This window comes from Euwallacea similis, chromosome 3 (genome assembly GCF_039881205.1).
Source record: "Euwallacea similis isolate ESF13 chromosome 3, ESF131.1, whole genome shotgun sequence".
NCBI classification, from domain to species: Eukaryota; Metazoa; Arthropoda; class Insecta; order Coleoptera; family Curculionidae; genus Euwallacea; species Euwallacea similis.
Genome location: NC_089611.1, coordinates 6,125,860 through 6,149,487, shown reverse-complemented (window position 1 = coordinate 6,149,487; position 23,628 = coordinate 6,125,860). Strand labels below are relative to the sequence as shown.

General features: G+C 35.3%; 5 protein-coding genes across 10 annotated transcripts; 2 read left to right on the top strand and 3 right to left on the bottom strand.

Annotated features, from left to right (window-relative positions):
* Positions 1–39: 39 nt before the first annotated feature.
* Positions 40–5,019, bottom strand: phtf (putative homeodomain transcription factor). Of its 5 annotated transcripts, XM_066406357.1 has the most exons (16): positions 4,791–5,018; positions 4,553–4,659; positions 4,377–4,489; positions 3,751–3,896; positions 3,477–3,694; positions 3,235–3,425; positions 3,050–3,183; positions 2,877–3,005; positions 2,658–2,827; positions 2,484–2,601; positions 2,311–2,433; positions 1,923–2,259; positions 1,217–1,400; positions 1,023–1,163; positions 732–968; positions 40–682 (listed from the first exon to the last, which is right to left on the bottom strand). In XM_066406357.1, exons 3-16 carry the CDS (start codon positions 4,415–4,417, stop codon positions 533–535), a joined length of 2,319 nt encoding a protein of 772 aa, XP_066262454.1. In that variant the 5' UTR covers positions 4,418–4,489; positions 4,553–4,659; positions 4,791–5,018; the 3' UTR covers positions 40–532. The 5 variants fall into 5 exon arrangements, with proteins under 5 accessions (XP_066262454.1, XP_066262453.1, XP_066262457.1 ...); XM_066406356.1 differs by having other exon boundaries at positions 4,377–4,696; XM_066406360.1 differs by having other exon boundaries at positions 2,877–2,987; positions 4,377–5,019.
* A 520-nt stretch (positions 5,020–5,539) lies between these two features.
* Positions 5,540–6,114, top strand: LOC136419853 (protein PET100 homolog, mitochondrial). The gene is made up of 2 exons (XM_066406430.1): positions 5,540–5,687; positions 5,795–6,114. The coding sequence occupies exon 2, from the start codon at positions 5,797–5,799 to the stop codon at positions 6,016–6,018; it is 222 nt and encodes a 73-aa protein (XP_066262527.1). The 5' UTR covers positions 5,540–5,687; positions 5,795–5,796; the 3' UTR covers positions 6,019–6,114.
* A 771-nt stretch (positions 6,115–6,885) lies between these two features.
* Positions 6,886–9,219, bottom strand: LOC136419820 (major facilitator superfamily domain-containing protein 9-like). Its single transcript, XM_066406384.1, has 5 exons — positions 9,008–9,219; positions 8,458–8,589; positions 8,272–8,401; positions 8,004–8,216; positions 6,886–7,675 (listed from the first exon to the last, which is right to left on the bottom strand). Exons 1-5 carry the CDS (start codon positions 9,035–9,037, stop codon positions 6,987–6,989), a joined length of 1,194 nt encoding a protein of 397 aa, XP_066262481.1. The 5' UTR covers positions 9,038–9,219; the 3' UTR covers positions 6,886–6,986.
* A 1,325-nt stretch (positions 9,220–10,544) lies between these two features.
* LOC136419821 (STAM-binding protein-like) lies at positions 10,545–13,090 on the top strand. Its single transcript, XM_066406386.1, has 8 exons — positions 10,545–10,823; positions 10,882–11,149; positions 11,201–11,403; positions 11,454–11,634; positions 11,689–11,826; positions 11,969–12,081; positions 12,138–12,240; positions 12,752–13,090. The coding sequence occupies exons 1-8, from the start codon at positions 10,711–10,713 to the stop codon at positions 12,809–12,811; spliced, it is 1,179 nt and encodes a 392-aa protein (XP_066262483.1). The 5' UTR covers positions 10,545–10,710; the 3' UTR covers positions 12,812–13,090.
* Positions 13,091–13,155: 65 nt separating this feature from the next.
* LOC136419843 (uncharacterized) lies at positions 13,156–15,720 on the bottom strand. 2 transcript variants are annotated; one of them, XM_066406415.1, is made up of 7 exons: positions 15,279–15,720; positions 14,068–14,262; positions 13,912–14,013; positions 13,726–13,860; positions 13,556–13,667; positions 13,427–13,502; positions 13,156–13,362 (listed from the first exon to the last, which is right to left on the bottom strand). In XM_066406415.1, the coding sequence occupies exons 1-7, from the start codon at positions 15,340–15,342 to the stop codon at positions 13,357–13,359; spliced, it is 690 nt and encodes a 229-aa protein (XP_066262512.1). In that variant the 5' UTR covers positions 15,343–15,720; the 3' UTR covers positions 13,156–13,356. The 2 variants fall into 2 exon arrangements, with proteins under 2 accessions (XP_066262512.1, XP_066262511.1); XM_066406414.1 differs by having other exon boundaries at positions 13,158–13,362; positions 14,068–14,265; positions 15,279–15,717.
* Positions 15,721–23,628: the final 7,908 nt, after the last annotated feature.

The window sequence follows — 23,628 nt, the reverse complement described above, 5'->3', positions numbered from 1 at the left end:
GGGGATTGGGATCGTCTCCGTGTAAAATAAATTAACGCGTATCTTATTCGTTTATTAACATACATATTTGAGAAACAAGAACACTTTTAAAGAAAAATTAAAGGATATAGACTCTAGCAAAATCACAACGTATATCACTGCTACATTTTCACTTCGAATTACTCCTTAAATCCGCCTTAAAACCACTGAGATTGCACCACGATTTTCGAAAAATCTAATGTGATGTATGAGACAACACAATGTTTTTTGGTGATTTTTTTAAATTTCATTTAAAAAAATGCAGTAAAACCGAAGTGACTGGCCTTATACATCTATATTTGCATCACAAACTTTTTCTGCCCTGTTGAAGAGAGTGATTGACTCACTCAAATGTTCTACATCTAAGTTCTAAGTTTATTCACAGCAACACAGCTGTGATAAATCTTATTCGATATCACAAAGCATTATATTCTTGGCAAATATCTAAATAGATTAACATCACCTAGAGTGTTACTATGGCTGCAAGTAATGAGATAAAACGGCCCTAGTTGGATCATTTGAATTTGATTTTGTGAAGCTTCAGTTTGAAGCCCAGAATCTCAGACAAAACACCTGAAAGGGCTGATAGAATAACCAGCTTAATTATATTGTATAGTATCGGGTTAGCGCAGAAGCCCGATATTTTAAAGGGATTTTCCAATTCCTGAAAAGATAAAAACGACATAAAACATCACTTTTTTAATGGAATTTACCTTGAGAAGATCTATGGCTAGCTTCAAGACGTTATTGGCCACAGTCAATTCATCCTTCTTATGCGGCTTTTGCTCAATTTGCAGGTGCAAATTGATCTGTTCGGTAATTAGAACAGAGAGATTGCGGTATTTCTCGTTTATTTTAGTTCCCAAGGTGATGAACCGTAGGAGCATTACGCCCAGGCCTAAGGTCCAAACGAGAGCTTCTAGGTAGTACTGGGAAAAGGACACTGTGTCCTAAAGCAGAGAAATTAAAGCAGAGCTGTTGAACGAGGAATAAGGGGTTCTGACCTTTAACAGTTCCGCACACAAAAATGCCAACAACAACAGAGTGACCACAAAGGCCGTCGATACAATGACGTCGACTGATCGCTGAGGACCGCGTTTCTTTAAATATGACCTCACTGATAACCAGGTTTTTATATTGCGAACCTGAAACCACATCGTCAAAACAATGTTTTCGAAAACTGGGTCACAACACTGACTTTATTTAGCCTAAAATGCGGTATTTCCGATTTTCTGGCTCGGCGCGATGATGTTAAGTGAGAAAACAACTTCGCATACAAAAGTCGTTGTTTGAAGGTTCGTTCAGCTACTACCAACAGAAAGAAGACCATGGAGGCAAAGATAAAACGTTGCATCATTGCCATCGCCACGATGTAACGCTCCCTGAAAAGAAGGGAATTACTGTTTCAACGTTTTGTAATGATAGCTGGAAATTTTGGAAGATTGCTTGAGCTGAATATGGGCTCCCAAAAACTTTAGAAACACTTCGTTAAAATATGTAAAAAATAGGTACGGGTCGATTTTCAGTGTGAGTCAACCAGAGTTTCTTCATTTACAATACTTAAAACCTTCTTTATCTTTTAATTACAGGAATCTCCTTATTTTTCTTCTTCGAACCTTAAGTAACAAAAACTCTATCATTTACTACAAAATATCCTCACCAAAGCCTCTTTCCAATGTGTATTTAAGATCTCTGTTTTAAAACTCGAAATGCAGTGAAAATGTTCTAAAAAATTGTTCAAAGGACTGTAAAGTACCAAGAGCGTGCAGACTCATTACAAGTCTTCTGGAGAGAAAATTTCATAGAAATTCCTCCCGCTCACACACTTTAGAAGCATGAGAAGATTCCCAATTCAATTATGTATTTCAGCAAATTTTTGCCTTTTTTTAACCCTTCACACCCACCATGGCGACGTGCCCAACGCCACAACTACCAACTCTCCGAACCTCCTCGGCAACTCGTCCACGATCACATAAACAGCATCCGTCGCAAACCCAGAAACTGCGACTCTATGAGAGCCATTTTTGCAAGTTTCCCAGAATGTCAGGACCGCAGTTCCGCCCTCCGTGAGTCGGCACATGAGACGCAAAAGGGCCAATACCATGGCTACCACCATCCCGGCGTAAAAGTAATCTGAAGAGGAAGATACAGCCTCAACTTTGGAGATGATTATGGAGCTGATATCGAGCATTGAGAGGTCTGCTTTTTTGATTTCGTCGCGCTCGTAGATGATGCAACTCGCTGATAAATTGTTGATTATCAACATTTTTAATTGAATGATCATTATTATACCTTTAACTGAAGATGGATTAGCATCTGGGTCTAATAAGAAACAATCAGAGCACCTCTCAGGAGATGCTGCGTCAGAGACATCATCTAAATCGGTGCTGCAGCCCTCGCTATTAGTAGTGACTCCTGAAACATTTTTTAGTCGATTTCGCACTGAAATTTGCAGTCAATAATACCCGCAGTCCAATCTGGAGGCGATAAGAGAGCTTCGTTTTCGGTGTCGCAAGTACTATCCAATGCCGAAGTCACCGAAATTTTCGGGAGGGTTTGAGTAGCAGATGTTCGTCGTTTTTTCTAAATGATAAACCACTAAATAAGTACAGTTATAGGAAGTGAATGAGAAAGCTTACAACGCTAGGTTTTTTGAACGTAAATACTTCTTTTTCCTCGCTTTCAGAATCGGTAGAGCACAGCTTCTTTGTCACAGTGTCGTTTAGCTGCTTAACCCAATTCCGGCATTTTAAGCACGAAGCGCAGTTGGAACTGTTTTCCTCCCCTTCTAAACTCTGATCTTGGCTGCCTGATAAAAACCACTATTATATAATTCCTGTGAGCAACTCAGTAACTACCTCTCTTGCAATGCACACAAGTGGCTCCTTGTTCAGTTACAGGCTCAAATTCAATGAAAATGTCTTCGGCAACAAATTCCGTTGGTTTGTCCCGAATTGGAGTGCTGGTTTCTACGGATTTACTCGCATCTGAACCAAATAGCCATAACCTTTTAAGACCAACTTGAACTCACCCTTCTTAACAGGCTCGTGTTTCTCGCTTGAAGCTTCTTCTTCTTCTTCACTGGTTCTTGACCCATTACCCACAAGACTTTCAAAACCATCATCATCAATATTTGGTTTTTTGAAACATATGCTAATATTGAGCCTTTAAAGTTAAATGCACAATAAAGCAAATAAGCTACTATTCTGAATTTACCTATATTTGTGTGAATCAAAGAACCTTCTGGTTTTGCCTGTCTTATCAATATCATCCGCAAATTTTAGCTTCTTTCTAGTGCGGCGTCGCTTCTCCTGCTTATCAGGACTAGTGGCAACTATTTGGGAATGAACCAAACTTAATAACCATGCCATTATAATAGGCACTACCACTTCCATACACGAGATGTTCTGGGATAACTTTATTGATAAACAATTATATAAAAGCTCTGATAAACTTACCTCGATGACTGATTGAGAAGAGGATGTATAAATGTAAAAATATGAAACAATATTAAGCATTTGAACTAAATATAGGAACAAAATAAATGTGAAAAACTTAGCAGATGTTTGGCGCATCCACCATTTGGCATAAAAGGGCATAAACAGCCATCTTGATGTAGCCATTCTGGTGACTTTTACAAACCCATGTTGAGGTTTTGCTTTGGTGAAAGATGAGCCTAGAAACACAAATTTATACACTCAAAAACTCACTTTTCTAGCATGCAGAACTCACCTCGAACTAAATCTAAATCAATCAATTCTGTATCAGGTTTTCCAGAGCGCATTTGTATATGGTTCAGTCCATAATGTCTCTGTTCGCGCTGCTCTATTCTGGTCTCCCATAACTGTTTGTCATATGTTCCAATTTTCTCTTGATACCTATTTTGAGCAGGAAAAAAATGAATCATCAAATGTTTCAAAAGCACTAGTTAAATGATTCAAATAAGACAAAGCTGGTTTTATTCAAGTGTAAAATTTCCTGCTAGGAGATATCTGAGAGGAAATAAGTGAACAGTCATAAAAAATGAATCCTTGGGTAGATTTAAGTGGAATGTATGCATGTATGTAATTGGAACTTACTTAGGGCAGTTTTTGTATTACTTTGATAAGAAAGTTTTTGTTGAAGAGCCTAAGGAAATAGTCTTGGACTAGTTTGAGAACCCTCCTGAGTGAAGCGAATTATACATTTTGAGCACAAATCTTCAATGTGAGTTGCTTTTGATGAAATACTCTTTATTACTCACTTATTTGTAGTGTTCTATGTAGGAAATAAATAAAACAAGCTGTTTATCTTAAACAATGTTAAATAGACAAATCTCAGTTGCAGGGCTTCAGTATAATGAAAAGGAGTGCTTGTACCTTGTTCTTGGTTTTATAGGCATATGAACTGATTTGAACATCAGAGCAAGTCAATTCTCTATGAAGCTTCATGTCTCTCTTTGACTCCTTTTCAAAGACTCTGCTGTTTTCACCTGTATTATGTTAAACAAATATAATTGTGCGCAATAAGCTTTGTATAATAGCGTGTTAATTACCCAGTGTCTGTGATTACTTGTTTCATTGTACTAAGCAGTTTTCCATAAAAAATTCTGATTGTCCAATGACTATAGACATGACCTTGATTGACAGTATTATTGTCCACCTTCTACATCAATTTTAACATTAACATGTAAAATAAACTAAGCAAACGTTATTGGCTTGCTGTGCAAACAGTGTCTTTGGATTATTGTTTAAAATAAACAAAAATTTTATTATTTACATAGGTCCACTTACCAGACAAATATATTTTCAATACCCATTTATCGCAAATGAAATAGTCATGCGAAAGCGCCTTTGAAACTACAAATGGACCAACTTGTGCTCTGTCCTAACGCAGAACAAAATCACTGTTTCATGTAAATTAAAAGGCGAAAAAATAGGTTTTTAAAAAAATTTAATCCAAAATTTCTGTTATCTATAGTCAAAACAGCGAACAACTGATTTTGACAACATGTGTCAACCTTAAAACAATTAATATAAAGTCTAAAATGTTGATGTCGAATTGGAAATGTGGCAAAGTCGCGAGACATTTGTCAGAATGTTCTTATTTCCAATTGAAGGATAAACAATGATTATTTTTTCGAATTCGGCATGAACTTAATTGCCTTGGCAAATTAAAACTTGTAACTGTATAAAGTTAAATTCACAAATTAACCAGCGTGAAAGAAATGAATCAGTAAAGAACCATGTGATTTTGAAGTTACTTAAGCTATTGAATATTTCAAATTTTTTAAATTTAACCTCTGATCTATGTGTTTTTCGTTCCTGCATTCATTCATCTAAAGAAAAGTTTATTTGTATTGAAAACGTCCCAAATATTTATGTCCAAAATCACTGAAAAGCGTTTTTACCTCGTGTGAAAACTGACCAAGACTGGAAAAAATATAAATTACCTCCAAGTAGGGTTAGTTTTCGGTATGTGCGTTGTTGTCAGCTCCTCTTTGGTATATTACATATGCTACTATGATTGGCTTCGACGTTTCTCTTACAGACATTTTCTGTGGTTATATTAACTTCATCAATAAATAATATAATTTTTAATACATTTTTCCAATTTTAAAATAAATATAATAATAAAACACCAAATATTATTCATTGTAAAAGGTAACGCCAATTGGTAAAATCGCAAAAGTAAGTTCTGTATTTTCAATACTAATCATACTGAAATCTGGTAACTCACATATACTCTCAGCAAGGAACTTAATTTTCTAATGGTCTTATGATTATTTGCTTTGCAGCGATGGGAAACTGGCAATTAGAGGTGGGTAAAATGGCCATGTACTTGGCTTTCCCAGTGACAATGTTTTACTACTTCAACCAACCAAGCCTCTTTGAAGAATGGGTGATCAAAACTAAACGAGAATTATTCCCACCTGAAGATCCAGAATTGAGGAAAGCCTTTGAGGAGTCTTTCAGAATCTCAAGAGAGAGAAATACTGTAACTTTTGAGGAGAAGAATTAAAGCCAGAAAGGCATGTTTGTTTGCTGTGAGTTAGCCTTATTTGTTACTTTTTAGAATATATTTTATTTGTTCATAAATATAAACAAATCTTCAAAATATCAATCAATCCTTCTTATTGTGACATTTTTTGGCCACAATAACTGCTAAACTCATAGGTATTGTTGCTGATAGGGCAAGAAGTCTCTGGCCAAATATTTCTGCCAACAGACCTGAAGTAGCTGGAACAATAAACCCAAAAAGGGGTGTTAAATTTTCATAAGCCCCTAATACTTTTCCTCTATCATCTTCAGTAACCTGGGCAGTTATAAGATGTGTTAAGTTGGTTTCCAAAAATGTCCGTGCCATAAACATCAACTCCAAGAAGAATATGAATATTAGCACACTGCCTGATGTTGCCATTCCCACAAAAGACAAAATTAATATTAACCCTGCTCTAATTACAAGCTGATAATCTGGAATTCTGTCAAAAACAGATTTCAGTTTGAGTTTAAGCAGGTTCGTGATAATTCCTGTAATACTCAGTGACAGAAAAACAAAGCCCATGTATCTGCCCCTTAGTTCGAATTCTTCTGCCATGATAAATCCTACGTTAGAGGAGATTATGGTAGCTGCAAATTCATAGCCGGCTTTAATGATGAAGAGGTGTTGGTAACGAGGCCATGTAATGCTTTTTATATCAACTAATGCTCTTTTCAGCTCTGTGAGGCCTTTGCTGATGAAAGATTGATTGGTTTCTTGCTTGCCTTTTGATGATTTGGTATCACTGGGTAAGGAGTTTTTTGCAATAACTACAAAAAAATTTTAAGTTAAAATGTGAGGTTGAAAAAAAAGTAGTGTCTATTAGGAGAAATGACACACATCTTTTGGTTTTACATAATATATAATTATTAATACTAGAAATTGACTAGGTAAAATTATTGGTGTCATTTTCCACAACTCTTGGTCATAGTAACTACAAATACTTTCAGCTATTCAGTCTTTTCTGATTCTGCCTCTCCATTAGCCACTGCTATTGAAATAGCTATAGGTATAGCGGCAGAACCCAATATAAATCTCTGCCCAAAAACTGGAGAGAGAATCCCTGATAAAAGGGGAGCTACAAACATGTTAAATGAATACAAATTCTCATAAGCCCCAATGACTTTTCCTCTATCCATTTGCGTTGTTTTAGTGGTGATCACCTCGGTCAACATGGTGTCCAAGAATGCCCTTGCAAAGACCATCGTGGCCAAAAATAGCATAAATACAAAAATGCTCTCAGAGAGTGCCATTGCAATATAACCAATAAAAAGCACAATCTCGCCCCCAATAATCTGGTTTTTTACAGTGATTTTTGCCAAAACGTTTTTGAGCTTCAACTTGAGGATGTTGGCGGCTATTCTAAACAAACTGACCATCATAAACACGTATCCGATGGTGCGTCCTTTCACATCGAAGTCATTGACTAGTATCAGGCCGATGTTAGAGAAAATAATGGATGTGCTGAGATCGTAAAATCCTTTAATGTAAAAGATTGATTTATAGCGGTCCCAGGATATGGTTTTTAAATTGGCTGCTGCCGATTTAAGTTCGGTTACTCCTGTGTCAAGGATTGAGGTTTCAGAGTTTACTTGGTTGGGGGTTGGTGAATCATCTGGCAAGGTTCGCATTGAGATTACTGAAAAGGGAAAATGTTTTGGTATTCCTAGGTGGATATATGTATACTTAGTAAGTTGAACATGTAGACAACGAAACATAGGACAACAAAAAGCTTGATAAGTGTTAGTAGAATTTTCTTTACAAACGACACACCCACAATTTTCATATCTTGAATATGCTCTTACCGGTTATGTAGATAATATGCACAATCACTTAAACTTCTTTTGAAACGCGTTGAAATAATAGTTTTTTTAAATCAAATATTAGAGATTAAGGGACATTGTTAATCATACATTTGAGAGATTTTTCCTATTTAAAGAAAATGTTCATATTTAATTAGAACTTACGAGATGCGACACCCATGATACCAGCCATTAGCAGGAAAGCCAAGGAAAATCCATTCTCCCTCTCGCTTATAAACCCACTGGAAACTGATCCTAACAAAAACCCAACAGACATAAAAGAAGCGCATTTATTGAAGAAAGTCTTCTTTTCTTCCGCGGTTTTATATATGTCCGCCACTGTTGATCTCAACAGAATTCCTACTCCAGTTCCAAGAGCTAAAAATTCATCAATAAACATTCAAGTAATAATCTATTGATCTGTAAAGCTTACATCCGATTAATTTCCCAAAAAAGGCTACAATCAGTGAATTTGAGGAGGCCATAAGAAGACTTCCGATGGCACTGGCCCAAAAGCATTTTATCAGTAGCCCTTTTCGCCCTATTTGGTCGCTCAAACTCCCCTTAAAATCACCAGCAAAATAAAGCAGGAAAACGATCCCAAATGAAAAATACTAACCACAATGGGGTTCCATAAAAGACTGATTAATGCGCCACTGGAATTCAAAATTCCTAAAGTAAATGGAGTTCCTCCGATTGATTTAATGAAGGGGCTGAACACTGGCAGGAATACTGCCAGGTTCAGCATGTCCTGTAATAAGAGATGTTTTAAGTTCGATCAGTTTTATGAAGAGACGCTTAACTGCTGGACAAGAGCAGCATAACCAACAATCTTGTGTGTATTGTTGAGTTGTCGTCTATGTAAATGCTGAATAGTAATCATGAACTCTCATTTTCAAAATTTTAATTGTACGAGATTGATCAGAATTGCGAAATATTTCAATGGGAATTTAAATCAGTTAATAAGTTGCCGGAAATTTCGCTCATGCTTTTTAAACAGAAATCTATAAATACAACTACTAATTGCTGGTGTTTGAAATAAATTTAGCATCTTAGAGTCTTCTTCGCTTTAATGCGAAACCACTGAATTTGAGTAACATAATCAGTAAACAGTATAAAATGATATAACTTTGTGTATAAATAAGTTTGTATAGAATACTAATACTTACCAAGAAAAACAATACATAAAGCAAACTCATGTTCAAGATAAAAGTCCAAATATAATTTTGGCTGCGAGGTAATAAGTGGTACCCAGTAATATCAACGATGGTTCAAGGTAACCAGACTTCAATCACAGAACGCGATGAGTCGTCAAATGCGGCGAGAAATAAATATATCTCCATATTAATACACTTGTTCATATCTTATCTTTTGATTGTGTAGAACGAGGAAATACTTTGAAAATTATTCTTGCAATTAACGTGGATTGAACAAAAATCGCCAGCAAAATTATTATGCAATAAGTTTGTTTACTTTACCGTTATTCATCTTTAATTGAACACAGTACCTAAAACTTAAGTCGGTGCAATGCCGCCAATAAATGTTTTAGTATGCTGGTTTGGATATCGAGTCCTCTCTGTTGTTTAGAATATTAATCGATTTGCTAATTATGTCATAATATATTAATACGAGGGGAAGTTGGAAATTCAAAGCATAATGCGTTTCTAACACATCAAAGAATATTTTAACCGAGATTATTACGATGTTAACGGCAAATTTCAGACAAAAATTGTTTTAATTTTTATAAATGTTAACTTTTATTGTGATGTGTCAATAACAATGTTTTGTTAAATTCATCCACCGCTAAGGCAGACATGCTTTCAAAACTTCGAAAACCCGTCGAAACATTCTCAAAAATCTCGTTGAGTTTGCCTTAGTCTTAAAACCTCAGAAACATCTCCAAGACTAGAAAGACACATATTAGACTCAAAGAAGTGCATCAGAGTGCCGTCGTTTGAAATACGGCAATCCTGCAAAAGAGGGAGCCGTTTCTTTTTTGCCACTTGTGGCGCTAGTTATGCACCACGCGAAGCGTTAACTGTGAAATAGAAGTAAATTTGTGAAAGTAAAATGGTAAAGGCACAATAGTTTTAACTCGCTGTGGTAATGTCCACGCTAATAGGTAAAATTTGATATTTCAAACTCTATCACAATTTAAGCTGAGGTATTGTTACGGGAGAGAGTTTTGTATGAGAGCGTCGTTTAAATTATGATCAAAAGCGAAATTTTTAATTCGATGCGTTCATGTTTTTTATTTTTAGAGGTTCATTGCGTGCGCCTTCATAATTTCTCTGCAGTTTAGATTGTGAATTAGTAAAATTGGGATAATTCATGAAATAAAACAAGGAGTGTGATTTTTTTGTTGGAAATAATTAGGTATTAGTTAGCATACTGGTTATTGGAACCGAAATATATGTAGAGACTACAGAAATACATTATAAAAGAAACATTTTCGATTCCATACTCTTTATAGAAAATAGAATACTTATATTATACTTCAGTAGTTAGTAGGTACTTAAATAGATTTTAATTCAAAATATATATATATGTAAATTGCAACATCGCGCGAATGAGAAAATATTAGTATTATCATGCCATGTTGCCAATTCTAGATTCATGGCTTTGTTTAAGTTATGCTGTTAATTCATCAGCTGATTACTTATGCCATATGTCATAATTGACATTGTAAAACAAAATTGTAAATAAACAAACCCCAGAATTGATCAACTTAATTCCTAGCTTTCTAATAAAATTTTCCTAATGATAGTGACTCACCAAACGTATAAAAGGACAATAAACCGGTAATTGCGTTGCCTCAGTATATTGTAAACACGCTTGAAATCAGTGAAGTGAGGAAAACACATAAAAGAAAATGGCTAAGAATATGTCTGATATATTGGATAGCATTCAACCCAACAAACGGTTAAAACAGCTAATTGATCATAGCAATTTAATTGAAGTCGATTTCAATGTGCCGCCAAAAAGGTAAAGATAGCGAAGAAAGTTGGTGCCATCAATTTTCCAATATGGAAATTTGTTATAGATATTATCGATCAGGTTTGGAAATGGTCCGAATGGCCAATGTGTATTATAAAGAAGGAAATTTAGAGAATGCTTATTGTCTGTACTTAAAATTTATGACCCTATTTTTGGAAAAAATAAGAAAACATCCAGAATTTAATAAAGTACCTTTAAACCAGAAATCATCCATTCAGGATGCACTAAGAGATGTGCTTCCTAAGGCTGAAAAAATAAAGGAAAAGTTATTAGAAATTTATAAGAAGGACTATGACAGTTATAGTGCTAGATTGGTGAGTCATAATTACAATTTTTATTGTTAATATACCACACGTTAAACACAGAAATTGCTTGAAAATGAGGCAGAAGAAAGGAAGAAAAAGGCAGAGTTAAAGAAAAATGAAGACCCAGGCATTAAACCTAGGGGTCCACCACCTGAATTTGTTACAGCCAAAATTCCAAGTTCAATAGATAATGTTAATTATCCCGATGCCAACCTAACTACAGCCCTAGTCACCCCCACCCCTTCAGCACCAGCAAGTGAAAAGTATGCAACTTACATAATATTTAACTACTTTTAAACAGCACCGATTCCAGTGAACATCCAATCCTGCCCTCATTCGACAGGACCAAAAAACCTTCAGGGACTTTTGGTTATAGTAATGAAGATTTGAGAAAAGTTGTAGTTCCTTCAAAAGTAATGAATCTCTTTGAGAGTTTGGCCCAGGAAAATACAATTAAAAACATTGAAACTTGTGGAATACTAGCAGGCAAGCTAGTAAGTTTAATTGAGAAAAAATGTTTCTGTGTTTTTGTATAATGATGTTTATAGGAGAAAAATCAGTTAATAATAACTCATATGATTGTGCCGAAACAAAGTGGCACTTCAAATTCTTGTACAACTACAAATGAAGAGGAAATTTTTGATTTCCAAGATCAGTATAATTTAATTACTATTGGCTGGATTCATGTAAGTCCTCCCTCCATATTCTCCATAAGCTAAAGTCAAATTTAAAGTTTAAATTCATAATCTAACGCTTTGAGCTAGAAAAAATATGTGGGTTAAGTATCACATGAAACATGAAATCATGGAGTATTCAATGCATTTACAGACCCACCCTACTCAGACTGCATTTCTCTCAAGTGTAGACTTGCACACACACTGTCCCTATCAGCTATTGATGCCTGAGGCTATTGCCATAGTGTGTTCTCCCAAATTTAATAAGTAAGATTAACATTATTTGGCAAAAAAAATCTTTAATGTCAAATGTGAATTTTTAGTACTGGATTTTTTAATCTGACCCCAAACTATGGTCTTCAATATATCGCCAATTGTCGCGAGAGTGGATTTCATCCTCATACTACGGATCCTCCCTTATTCAAGGTAAGTGGTAGAAGTGAGTCGCCTATGTTTTCAAATGTTGGGAAAAGTTCGCCATTTCCAAATAATTGTAAAAAGAAGCGCGATATTGATTGTGTATGTTTGGGTGCCTCGTGAGCAAATTTTTGTTTTACTACCTTATTTAACTTCTGTTATTTAAATTAAGCAAAATTAGCGCTGTAAGAACCATCGTGGACCCTCAAATTGTATGGCAACTTCGTATCAACGTCAGAGAAAAAACAAAATAATGTAATTAGGTAAAATTTGTGTGATATTGTTTTTTGGGTCACAATTAAAATTACTAAAATTGCTGTTTTAAAGGTGCGGCATTTTAGGAATAATAAATTAAAATTCTGGCAACTTACCAAGGGCATAATATCTATAGAAACGTTAAAATCAGCACAGAGTATTGATCAATTTTGTAGATTCAGACAAAGTTGCCAGAACAAATGGGTCATCTGAAATTTAATTTCCCTCAATTTTTCACTGACTTAAAGGTTGATTTTCTTTCCAGAATGCCAGTCATGTGAGCATCGAAAACACACCTTTAGACGTCTTAGATTTGCGCAAATAAATTGACCAGTAAACCTTCCTAATTAATACTACTGTCTCTATGCCTATGTGCCTCTGATTGATGATTTAAACGTTTTATAGTGTAGCTCTATGCTGAGATAAACAACAGGCTTAAAGATTATTTTGTATTCACTGAATTTCTAACCGCGCTCTCAAGCCGGGCACTTAACGCTATTGCAATGTTTTCTAAGCAACTGTGATGTTATATAGATATCTAGTCTATATTATATTTCTATAACTCTTAATAGATTTGTAATAAAACACGATTCGTACACCCTTGCGTATATAGTTTATTTTTCAAGTATCACAGATTTTTACTCAACTATTACAAATTAAGCTTCCTATGTAAATCTTAAATAACTTTTTATATAAATAGTCGCAGTTCCATTGGTTTTATTTACACACTTCAAATAGCTAAATCTCAACATGATTTGCAAAAAAATGAGATAAACGCTTGACGCAGTGATCCTAATAAAATGAACAAATCGTTGACTTGTAGAAAGGAACTTCACCTTAAATCCTTTTAATCTAATGAAAATTTCACCCCTAAATCTGAAAGAAAAGTATTACGGTACTACTGCTCTAAACCGTTTGATTTACAACCGTTTGAACTTACAGAGAAATGCTTCATATCGTTAGGATCTGCCAACTCTTCATCCTCGACCAACAAAGTACGACTTCCGTATTTGTTCCTGCGAGAATTATTTTTAGCAATATAAGAAACATTTGACTAGTAGGTGCTTACTCAAGGTATCTCCTCCATATTAATAGACCGACATAGCACAAGGCTGCAAGAGTTACGAACATTGACATGAACACTACTGCCAGAGCCCCATGAGGCACATCGCTGATGTTTTCTGAAATCAACCTCAATAATATTCACAATGAAGAGATAACAATCAAAGCTGAACTTGCCATCTCTGTGGCGCCTCAGCTCGTCCTCAGTCTTCTCACTATCCTCAATTCGTTCCGCCTCTTTATCGATTTTGTCCGGATAATTAACGGGAATCTCCGGTTCGAATGGATGTTGGTAGTTTTGGATGTATTTTTCTGAAATTTTAGCATTTCAAAGGTGTTTCTAATACCTCGAATCAGTACTACCTTGTTCATTATCGTCATTTCTGTGCAGCAAATCTTCAATTTCCGTGTCCGTGTCATTTGCTGTGCCCTGCTCGTTATTTACAACTATCGGACCATGCTTTTCTGGAAGTATAAATAAGTAAAGAAATTCTGTTTCGAAGTTCTTTGAGAATGTACCATTATCTGTAGCTATAGATGCATTATCGCTCCTCAGTAGGGCAGTAATGTTCACTGGAGCGGGTGGAACAGGGCTGAAAGAATGTTCCGAGGAACTCCTTTCTGCTAAAGAACTTTTCCCTTCTGGTATTGATGAATTAGCGCCAGTGTCAATTGGCAGTTGGTCTTCTAGAATTCGTTGATCAATGTGATGTCCTTCTGAAAAGACGTTTGTTTCTAGCAATGGTTCCCGAGATATTTAGGTTTGGAAAATCTGGGTGAAGCATACATAGCGACGTGGCACTCCTGGGTGAAATTTCTATTCATGATCTTCTTACTCAGAGTTATTTTTCCCCATGACTACATGAAATATTTTGATACGTGATTTCTGTTAAAATGTTGTGTTTTCTTACGCAGCTTTCGACTCATACAATCGAAAGTATTTCGACATTGTCTTCGTGCAAAAATCCATATAATCCCTCTCAACATAAAAGCAGAAAATCCGTTGCTACTTTCTACACATGCATGCGATGTTCGCATGTAGCAATAGGCTAAAGGGCATCTTAAAATTCATTTGTGCGTACAAAATTCACGATTTTACTATTAAAACAAGGCCTCAAGGTTGTAGCCATTACAAATAAAAGATCTATTTGGTGTTTTTACAAAACATCAAACTAAATAAATTTTTAACGTGGCGTTGGTCTCTGACGACCTTCAAACTTTCAAATTTGGTATAAATTAATTAAACTGTTTAAAAGTGGGATAAACCGTCATCGCCTAGGTCAAGTTATATAGTAATGCCAACCAGTGATATAAATAAGATATTACAAGGTATTGCGGTGAAATTTTATTGGGAAATAAAGGAAATTAATAGTGGACTGAAGTTCCAATTTAAAGCCTTATTTCCTTGATTTTTTCTGCCACCATTTTTCTTTCATTTTTAGATTTCTTTTAAAACTTTTTTATTTATTATTATATTTACGTTATACCCAAAAACAATAAAAAAGTGTCCTCAAATCAACTAGTAGTACCTACCAGCATGTGGCTGTAGTTATCTGTAGATATGGAATTTTGTTATTTTCTATTTACCTTAGCCCGGTATTTAATCAAAGCTGCCTTTAAATTGCAGTCCTACACCAACTCACCTACATATCAACTAAACCAAAATTTTCACTCCTATTTTAAACTCCAAATTTGTATTTTCGCTCAGATCACGGCGACTTAATACTTGCCTTCCCCCCTCACCACCAAAACCGCACAAACCACACTCAAAACCACCCCAATAGGTCGCGTCATCTTCTCAACACCTGTTAATTGCGTGTTAACCCCAATAATGGAAACTGTATCACTTCAGTATAATCACTAGGTATAAATGATAACAATTTTATTTATCGTACGATTATACCTTAAGATAAAGGCCAAGGATGAACGTTTTTCATGTCGGCGCGTGGATTTGCGGTGTCGCGCAAATTCTCCGCTAAATAAATGTGCATTCAGGTGTTGGAGGTACTTATTGGGTACTCGTGCTGCGACGCTAAATGGTATAGAATTTGAATGCAATCTAATGGGTTCCATACCAGTTGATGAGGTAGGTATAGGTAACGCGGAAGCGATGCCTGCAGGGGGAATTTTATTGTGTCTTGTTTGCGGAATTTCATTAGTCAGAAATTTAAGCGGAAGGAACTCATGACGAGTCGGATTTACAATAACGTATAAGAAGTTTCAATATCGATTAAGTTGGTATTTTAATCTTTTACTATCTCTATACGTTTTGTTTCCATCTTATGCCCGTTGAGGACACATTACTACTAGGTGGGCTGTTATACCCCCACACCCCACAATCACCCATTTGGCACCTATTCCCACCCCATATTCCTCTTTACCCCCAGGTACCTACCTAGCCCCTAATCATCGCCAAAGACTCACCGCGGTAATCTTTTCGTCTCACCCAAACCACTGGAAAAACTTTTAAGTAAAGGCATCAAAAACCTTCTCAAACCCCCTGGGGACTCAAACCTACATGGGGAAAATTAAAGAAATTTATTCCGAAATTTTTTTTATTTCCCCAAAAAAGTTACTTTGCACATCATATGATGAATAGGAGGAAGACGTTTAGGTGCATTTTTTGTTAGAATAGTTATTACTCTGATGTAGGCATGAAACTGAATGCAATCGAATGTGGTTTTATTCTGTGATTCTCAATTGAAATCGAAAACTTATAAACGAATTTCATTTTGCAAACTCGATTCGACTTTGGGTGCCGGGACAGTTTTGCTTCCTGTATCTTCGTTTACGTGCTTTTTAAATTGGTGCCACAAAATGCTGTCCACCGACGTGGACTTTGATCACAACTTGCACAATGTATTTTAAATGGCAGGGACAGAAACATGATAAACTGTTAGACGAAATAGAGTTCCCCGGAATTGTAGGGACAGTTAAAGGAGCTGTATCGTTTTCTGGTGCTCAAATTGCAGATGAAAATTTAAAAAATGTAATTACTACGAACGGATATCTTTTAAATTCAGGTTTTATCTCGAGATTCAGTGGTGGAGGAAATTTTTCAGTCTTTAGCAAATTGGGGGATTTAGGTTTGGGATTTTTTTCGGACATGAATATTCCTATCTATAAAGGTGGTTTTGGAATAACATTTACGGGAAATAATGACGACGAAGCGTTATACAGGTGGAAAAGTAAAAAGGCCGATGATACATTACCTCATCCAGGAAAAATTGTAATTAAGGAAGTTTTACTAAGAGTACCAATTCTGGAGTACGACGATGACACTAAAGTTGAAATTATCAATCAAATGACTACAGGTCCCTACCAATACGTATTTAAAAGCTGGCAATGTATACAACACAAAAATGTATCGGGAAAAACACTACATTTAGATATCACGAACATTTATAGGAATGTAGATAATCCGGTATTTGCATTTGTAGCTTTCCAAACAGATAGGACTAACGATCATTTAAAAAATAACAACTTATTTGATCATGCAAACGTAAAAAATCTTTACTTTGAAATTAACGGCAAACGTTATCCGGAAGAATTTCTTGACTTAGATTTTGAAAATGAAAAATACGCTATAGCTTATGATGTGTATAGTAATAATTTCAAAAAAGTCTTTGGACTTGGCAATACAGTTCCTCTTTATACACCTGCATTATTCAACGATATTTTATTCAACGAATTTACTGTGTAGATTTGTCTCACCAGCCTGTTAATATCTCTGGTTTCAAAAATAAAATGATTCTTCAAGTGGATTTTAATAAAACTGTCACTGCTCCAACGGAGACCTCAGAAGGAACACGTACGTAACTATTGTTTCTGTCGGGGATGGTTGTTACTCAACCTCTCCAAGACACTGATGTAACTTAATGGTATCTGCTTCCGCGGCTGGTTCTGAGTTTTGTGTATCACCGAAGGACCACTCTCGTTTTTGTCAGACCGAGAGGAACTGAATTGATGCACCTTTGATTTATTTAACTAAAGTATGTAGTGTTTGCAAGACTAGACCGCAGTGTCAATTTGTGTGAAAGGTTCTTGTGTGTCCGTTCTTGATGTCAGATTGATGAAGACTCCTTGTTCAGATCCCGATGAAAAGTTCTCCTAGTTCCTTCACTCCCATTGGTTCGGCTTCATCCCTATGGGGGGGGGTAGCCGTCTCAGCCGACAAAGGAGGATGAAAGGACAATACACCAACTGACGGTAAATCTAATCTCTTCCTTGCCGCATTGTCGATGCAATGGAGTGCGCCTAATGAGTTTATTGCCGTCACACAATCTGGGAACTGACCTTTGTCGGTCTTTCATGTTGCTGTCCGATTTCCAACATCTTGCAAACATCAGATGAGTTTTAAGCTAAAGCCCAATTCTGGCCAACAATAAAGATAAAAGACCCATTGGGAATTCCAGGTTGTAAACTATTCTGGGATGGTCGCCCTAGTTTATGATCGGCCTTCAGGCCTAACTTTTTGCTGAATTTAGAAATTCCCAAGAAGTCTGAATTCTTTTTAGACAGTTTCAAATGTAAGTTTTTATCACGATATATTAAAAATACTCTAAAAGAGGAAATTTAATGTTTTAAAGTGAATTTAATCTGTTATATTACTGTTACACTATTATACTGTCAGTGTTCTATTAATGTTATACGGATGCCGAAGGCATCCTAGTAGGGCGCCTTGCGCCCGTATAAAATTTTTATTTTAATATTAATAAATAAATATTGAAATGAATCCTGAACAAAAATTAAAAATTTACGAACTGGTTGAGTACGAAAAATGTTCTATAACAGAAATAGGACGTAAGTATAACACTACTAGAGCAAATGTGTTACGAATTTATAATCAAATTAAACCGCTATACAGGGTATTTCAAATTCGACCCTCACCATTGGGATCTCGGAAACTAGAGGAGATACGAAGAAGTTTAAATGGGGGCAAAGTTGCGTAATCTAGCGCTTGATCGAATACCATTTTCAAAATTTTAATTTTCCGAGTACTTCCGAAGGTATCCGAGAAAAACTAAAAATTGGAAAATCTATTTTTATTTTTTTTAGTGTTATTTGATAAGGAAGATTAAATCCGTAAGCACATTTTCATTGCCACTTTTTCTCAGCTACACTATGACATATTCAGATTTGCCATCCCACGTTTCGTCTTTCGGCTACCATTATCAACTTTATTTTTTCTTACGGGCGCCATATTGGATTTTTCGACAGAAAAATAGTGTGTTTCATCCTGATTTTATTGATATAAAACTTCTTATAATTTGCTTTTTTAAAAGTCGAAATATTACATAGTTGGCCTTGACCTTGACCTTGGAAAGACTTTCTTTTGTTCGCATTATATGACAGAACTCCTCAAACGAGATTAGAGCGTGTGCAGATTTCCAATGAAAATGAGCTTCAGAAATGAAGAGACACGAGATATGTTAAGACTTTATTACAAATTTGATAGGAACAGTACGAAAACAGCTCAATTGTATTTTGAGTTATATCCGGAAAGATAACAGCCGCATAAAACATTATTTAAAACTTTGGATCAACATTTAGCTGAGTTTGGTACCTTTGAAAATCTTTTTCCATTCTGTTTCCATAATTCATTTTAGGTTTTTGGTCAGTTTGGTGAGTTTGGTGCTTTCGAAATGTTCATCCAAAGTTTTAAATAATGTTTTATGCGGTTGTTGTCTTTCCGGATATAACTCAAAATACATTTGAGCTGTTTTCGTACTGTTCCTATCAAATTTGTAATAAAGTCTTAACATATCTCGTGTCTCTTCATTTCTGAAGCTCATTTTCATTGGAAATCTGCACACGCTCTAATCTCGTTTGAGGAGTTCTGTCATATAATGCGAACAAAAGAAAGTCTTTCCAAGGTCAAGGCCAAGGCCAACTATGTAATATTTCGACTTTTAAAAAAGCAAATTATAAGAAGTTTTATATCAATAAAATCAGAATTAAACACACTATTTTTCTGTCGAAAAATCCAATATGGCGCCCGTAAGAAAAAATAAAGTTAATAATGGTAGCCGAAAGACGAAATGTGGGATGGCAAATCTGAATATGTCATAGTGTAGCTGAGACAAAGTGGCAATGAGAATGTGCTTACGGATTTAATCTTCCTTATCAAATAACACTAAAAAAAAATAAAAATGGATTCTCCAATTTTTAGTTTTTCTCGGATATCTTCGGAAGTACTCGGAAAATTAAAATTTTGAAAATGGTATTCGATCAAGCGCTAGATTACGCAACTTTACCCCCATTTAAACTTCTTCGTATCTCCTCTAGTTTCCGAGATCCCAATGGTGAGGGTCGAATTTGAAATACCCTGTATGAATAACCGAAAATACATGATGAATAAACATGGACTAAAAGATCCTGCAACTAAGTTGAAAGAGGAACTTGAAAACGTTACTACTCAAATGCAACAAATGCGTACTAGTACTAGTATTAGTAGTAAAGCGCAAACACAGTGTGATTATAATGACACTGTAATTAATAGTAACGAAGAGATAACGAAAAGCGAACAAAGTGAGCAATTGAGGCTATTAAAATAGTCAGATAATGAGGTTACGAATGCGAATAATGATACCTTCGGTACCGGATGCCGAAAGAAGCTGAAAGCTTCCGTTTCCACAAGATACCGAAGGTATCGTGTGATCATCAATCAGAAAATGAACAGGCACCTGACAAATTTATATACAATTTAAATGATAAATATCAGAATGGCAATTTAACCAAAAAACAAGTTGAGGAAATTATTAAAAATTTAAAAACCAAATCACAAATGTGTTTGTATGTAACTAAGCATCAAATATGCACAATAAAAGGATGAACTGAGAATTCAAATTTTTGCACATTGCACATAACATTAAACAATTGCTTATTATAAAAGTATGTGTTTCTAGGAAGAACGTTAATAAAATAATAAAAAATATTCCAATATATTTTTAATGAATTCATTAAAAATACTCCTTTATTCATTTTTCTAACTTTTTACATAAATTTTCAACATGGTCGCGCCATCTTATGATAAAAAGATATACTACATCTGAATAACATCCCTACATTACACTTTCCTGCCTCAATCAATAATAAAACTCTAACCAACACTACACGAGCGCTTATTTTAACATTTCACATTAGACAATAGACCTTGAAAAACTTGACTTTTTGTCCACTTATTTTGATATTTGTATGTGATATTTTTATCATTACGACAAAATGAACGTATAACGATAATGAACACGTTTTAAAGACAAAATAATCTTTTCATTTTCGGTCGAAACCTTGATACAAAGTTGGAGGAAATTTCAAAAAGGAAAACAAACTAAAATGGCCTGCAGAATCGAAATATCGTCGATGGCGCTAAATTGTACATTGCAGGATGTCCACCTTAATTATATATCAGATGGAATTAAGAAAATGATATTTTCAAATAGAGATTCATCCTTTCAATATTGTGTACTATTTAAAAATATAAATGGGTTTTCACCTAACGAGACAACACGCACCATTACAATAATCTGTAGAAACGAAGTGAGTGTTTTACTAACATTCAGAAATCCCAATAATTACAGAACAACTTTACAGGACTTCGAATTTTTTTTAAGATAATAAGTCAATGTGATTGTAGTATTTTATATATAATACTTGTAAAGAGTCTCTTCTGACTTTTTGTACGAAATGTCCACACTAATTATTTAATGTTGCTTCAGGGAAGAAATAGACAACATGCCTACACCACCGAGTAGCAGTGAATCAAGTGAAAGTAACTAAACAGTTCCGATGAACAAGTGTTGTTGGGTTTGGGGAAGCTAAATTATTTAATCCCAAGCTATAACACAGACAAACAATTAACAATTCAAAAACACTCCACTGCACTGTACCGTACCTTTGACTTATGTTGAAAGAGAGCACGTGCTACTTCCCAGCGACCTTTATAGCCCTTGGCCATGTTTTCTAGAAAAGCCTGACTCTTCTCGAATTCACCGGACAATGCGGAAAAATCCACGTACCGTCTAGGCGGTGGTGGAGAGAGAGCGCTAGAGTGGCGCGATTGCAGTGAGCGAGAGAGCGCGAGACTCAAGTAACAGTCCCAACAAGTGTGAAATTTGTTTGATGTAGAAGTTTTGCTCCACAATAAAATTATTTTGTGATATATTTTAAGGCATTTATTTACAAACGGTTGTGATTATAAAAGAAAATGCACCACGTGTGTATGTCGGCGCCACCATAAATTTAGTGAATACTCCTAAGTAGATAGGCAGATTTCTTGTATTGGTAGGACCCTATGTAATCGATCGAGGTTCTGGTTTTTCGCTACTCTGTCAACCTAAAACATTCATTATCATTCTTTATGGTATGACTTCCAGGAACCCCGGGAATAAGAGATACATTTGTTTTTAACATGCAAGGGGAGTAAACGGGGCCAGCGGACAAAAAAAGGAAAGAAATGGAAATCAGGGAGGGAGGGCAGTAATTAACGAGAGTTGAGATTGAGAGGACTGGCCCCGGATTGTCATATCTCTTATCCTATGATTCGATTTCCATACGATCTACCTTTTGTGAGAGATAATTGGCATAAGACATTTATCACCATTTACGGTAGTCAGTATATATAATCGTGTAAATATTAATTAGTGTAATCTTAGTGACATTCGTTCTTAGTAATAAATTAGTGGTAATAAGCGACTTTTCTTGTGTTTAATTTGCGACTCATGGCTTCTAGAAGCAACTTCTTTTCGGGTCCTCCGACATGTATAAGAAATGGTAGATATTATAGCAAGCAGTGCCACTTAGGTACTGACTCACAAGTAGTTTACTCCGAAAACCTGCACCGACAAGTGACACTCACAGGAGTGACAGTTGACGAGTGGCAGGGGCGGAAGTAGCAAAAGGGGTTCGTTAGCTATGTTAACTCAAAACTACCCTAAAAATCTCTTATTATTTTTCTCTTAGTTCTCTCGAGATAAAGTACCATGATTATCACCCTCAGTATGGTACATACAGACTGTGATAATAAACGTAGCAACAATTTTGTGTAAATAAAGATAGTCGAGCAATATTAGCGCGTATTTTGTATCTAGGACTAGTACCTTTGCCGGGTTAGAATACTGGTCCCTTCAGCGTGCTCACCTTGTACCGGAAATATAGATTACCCCCGTTAGTACCACCAGCACGCTGTGTTACCCCGAATCCCGTTGGTAAACGCAAACACCTATAAACCTGACAACTTCGTTTTTTGTTAACTTTTTTTGATATTTGTATGTGATATTTTTATCATTATGGCAAAATGTACGTATAACGATAACGAACACGTTTTAAAGATAAAATAATCTTTTCATTTTCAGTCGAAACCTTGATACAAAATTGGCGAAAATTCCAAAAAGGAAAACAAACTAAAATGTCCTGCAGAATCGAAATATCGTCGATGGCGCTAAATTGCACATTGCAGGATGTCCACCTTAATTATATATCAGATGGAATTAAGAAAATGATATTTTCGAATAGCGATTCATCCTTTAAATATAGTATTCTATTCGAAAATATAAATGGTATTATAACTAGTTTCCATAATTAAATACATACAGTTAGCAAAAAAAGTATTTGCACATTTCAAGAATTGATATTATTACATAATGAAAAAAATCTAACGCACCTTAAGGATTTTATTTTGAAAATTAATTAAATTTACATTAGTTTTGATTAAAAAGATCATTGGGAAAAAAATCGAATCTCTAGTTTTAGCCATTAAAGAAATATTTTGATGCAAAGAAAGTATTTGCACATCTTCCTCGGTCGGAATAAGTAATAAAAAAAACGAGAAGAATGCATAAACAAGTTATTGCTTGTGCGGCATATTTATTCCATTATTACTCATAGTTTTACATCATATCAAATTTACTGCAATCAACATGTCTCCTAAGAAAAGTGAAATTAATAGCAAAACTAGAATTGAAGTAATCAATTTGCGAAATCAAGGAAAGAGTTATCGGGAAATAGCATCACAGTTGCGATTAGGCTTTTCCTCAGTCAGATATATAATTAAAAAACAGAAAGAAACCGGATCAACCGATA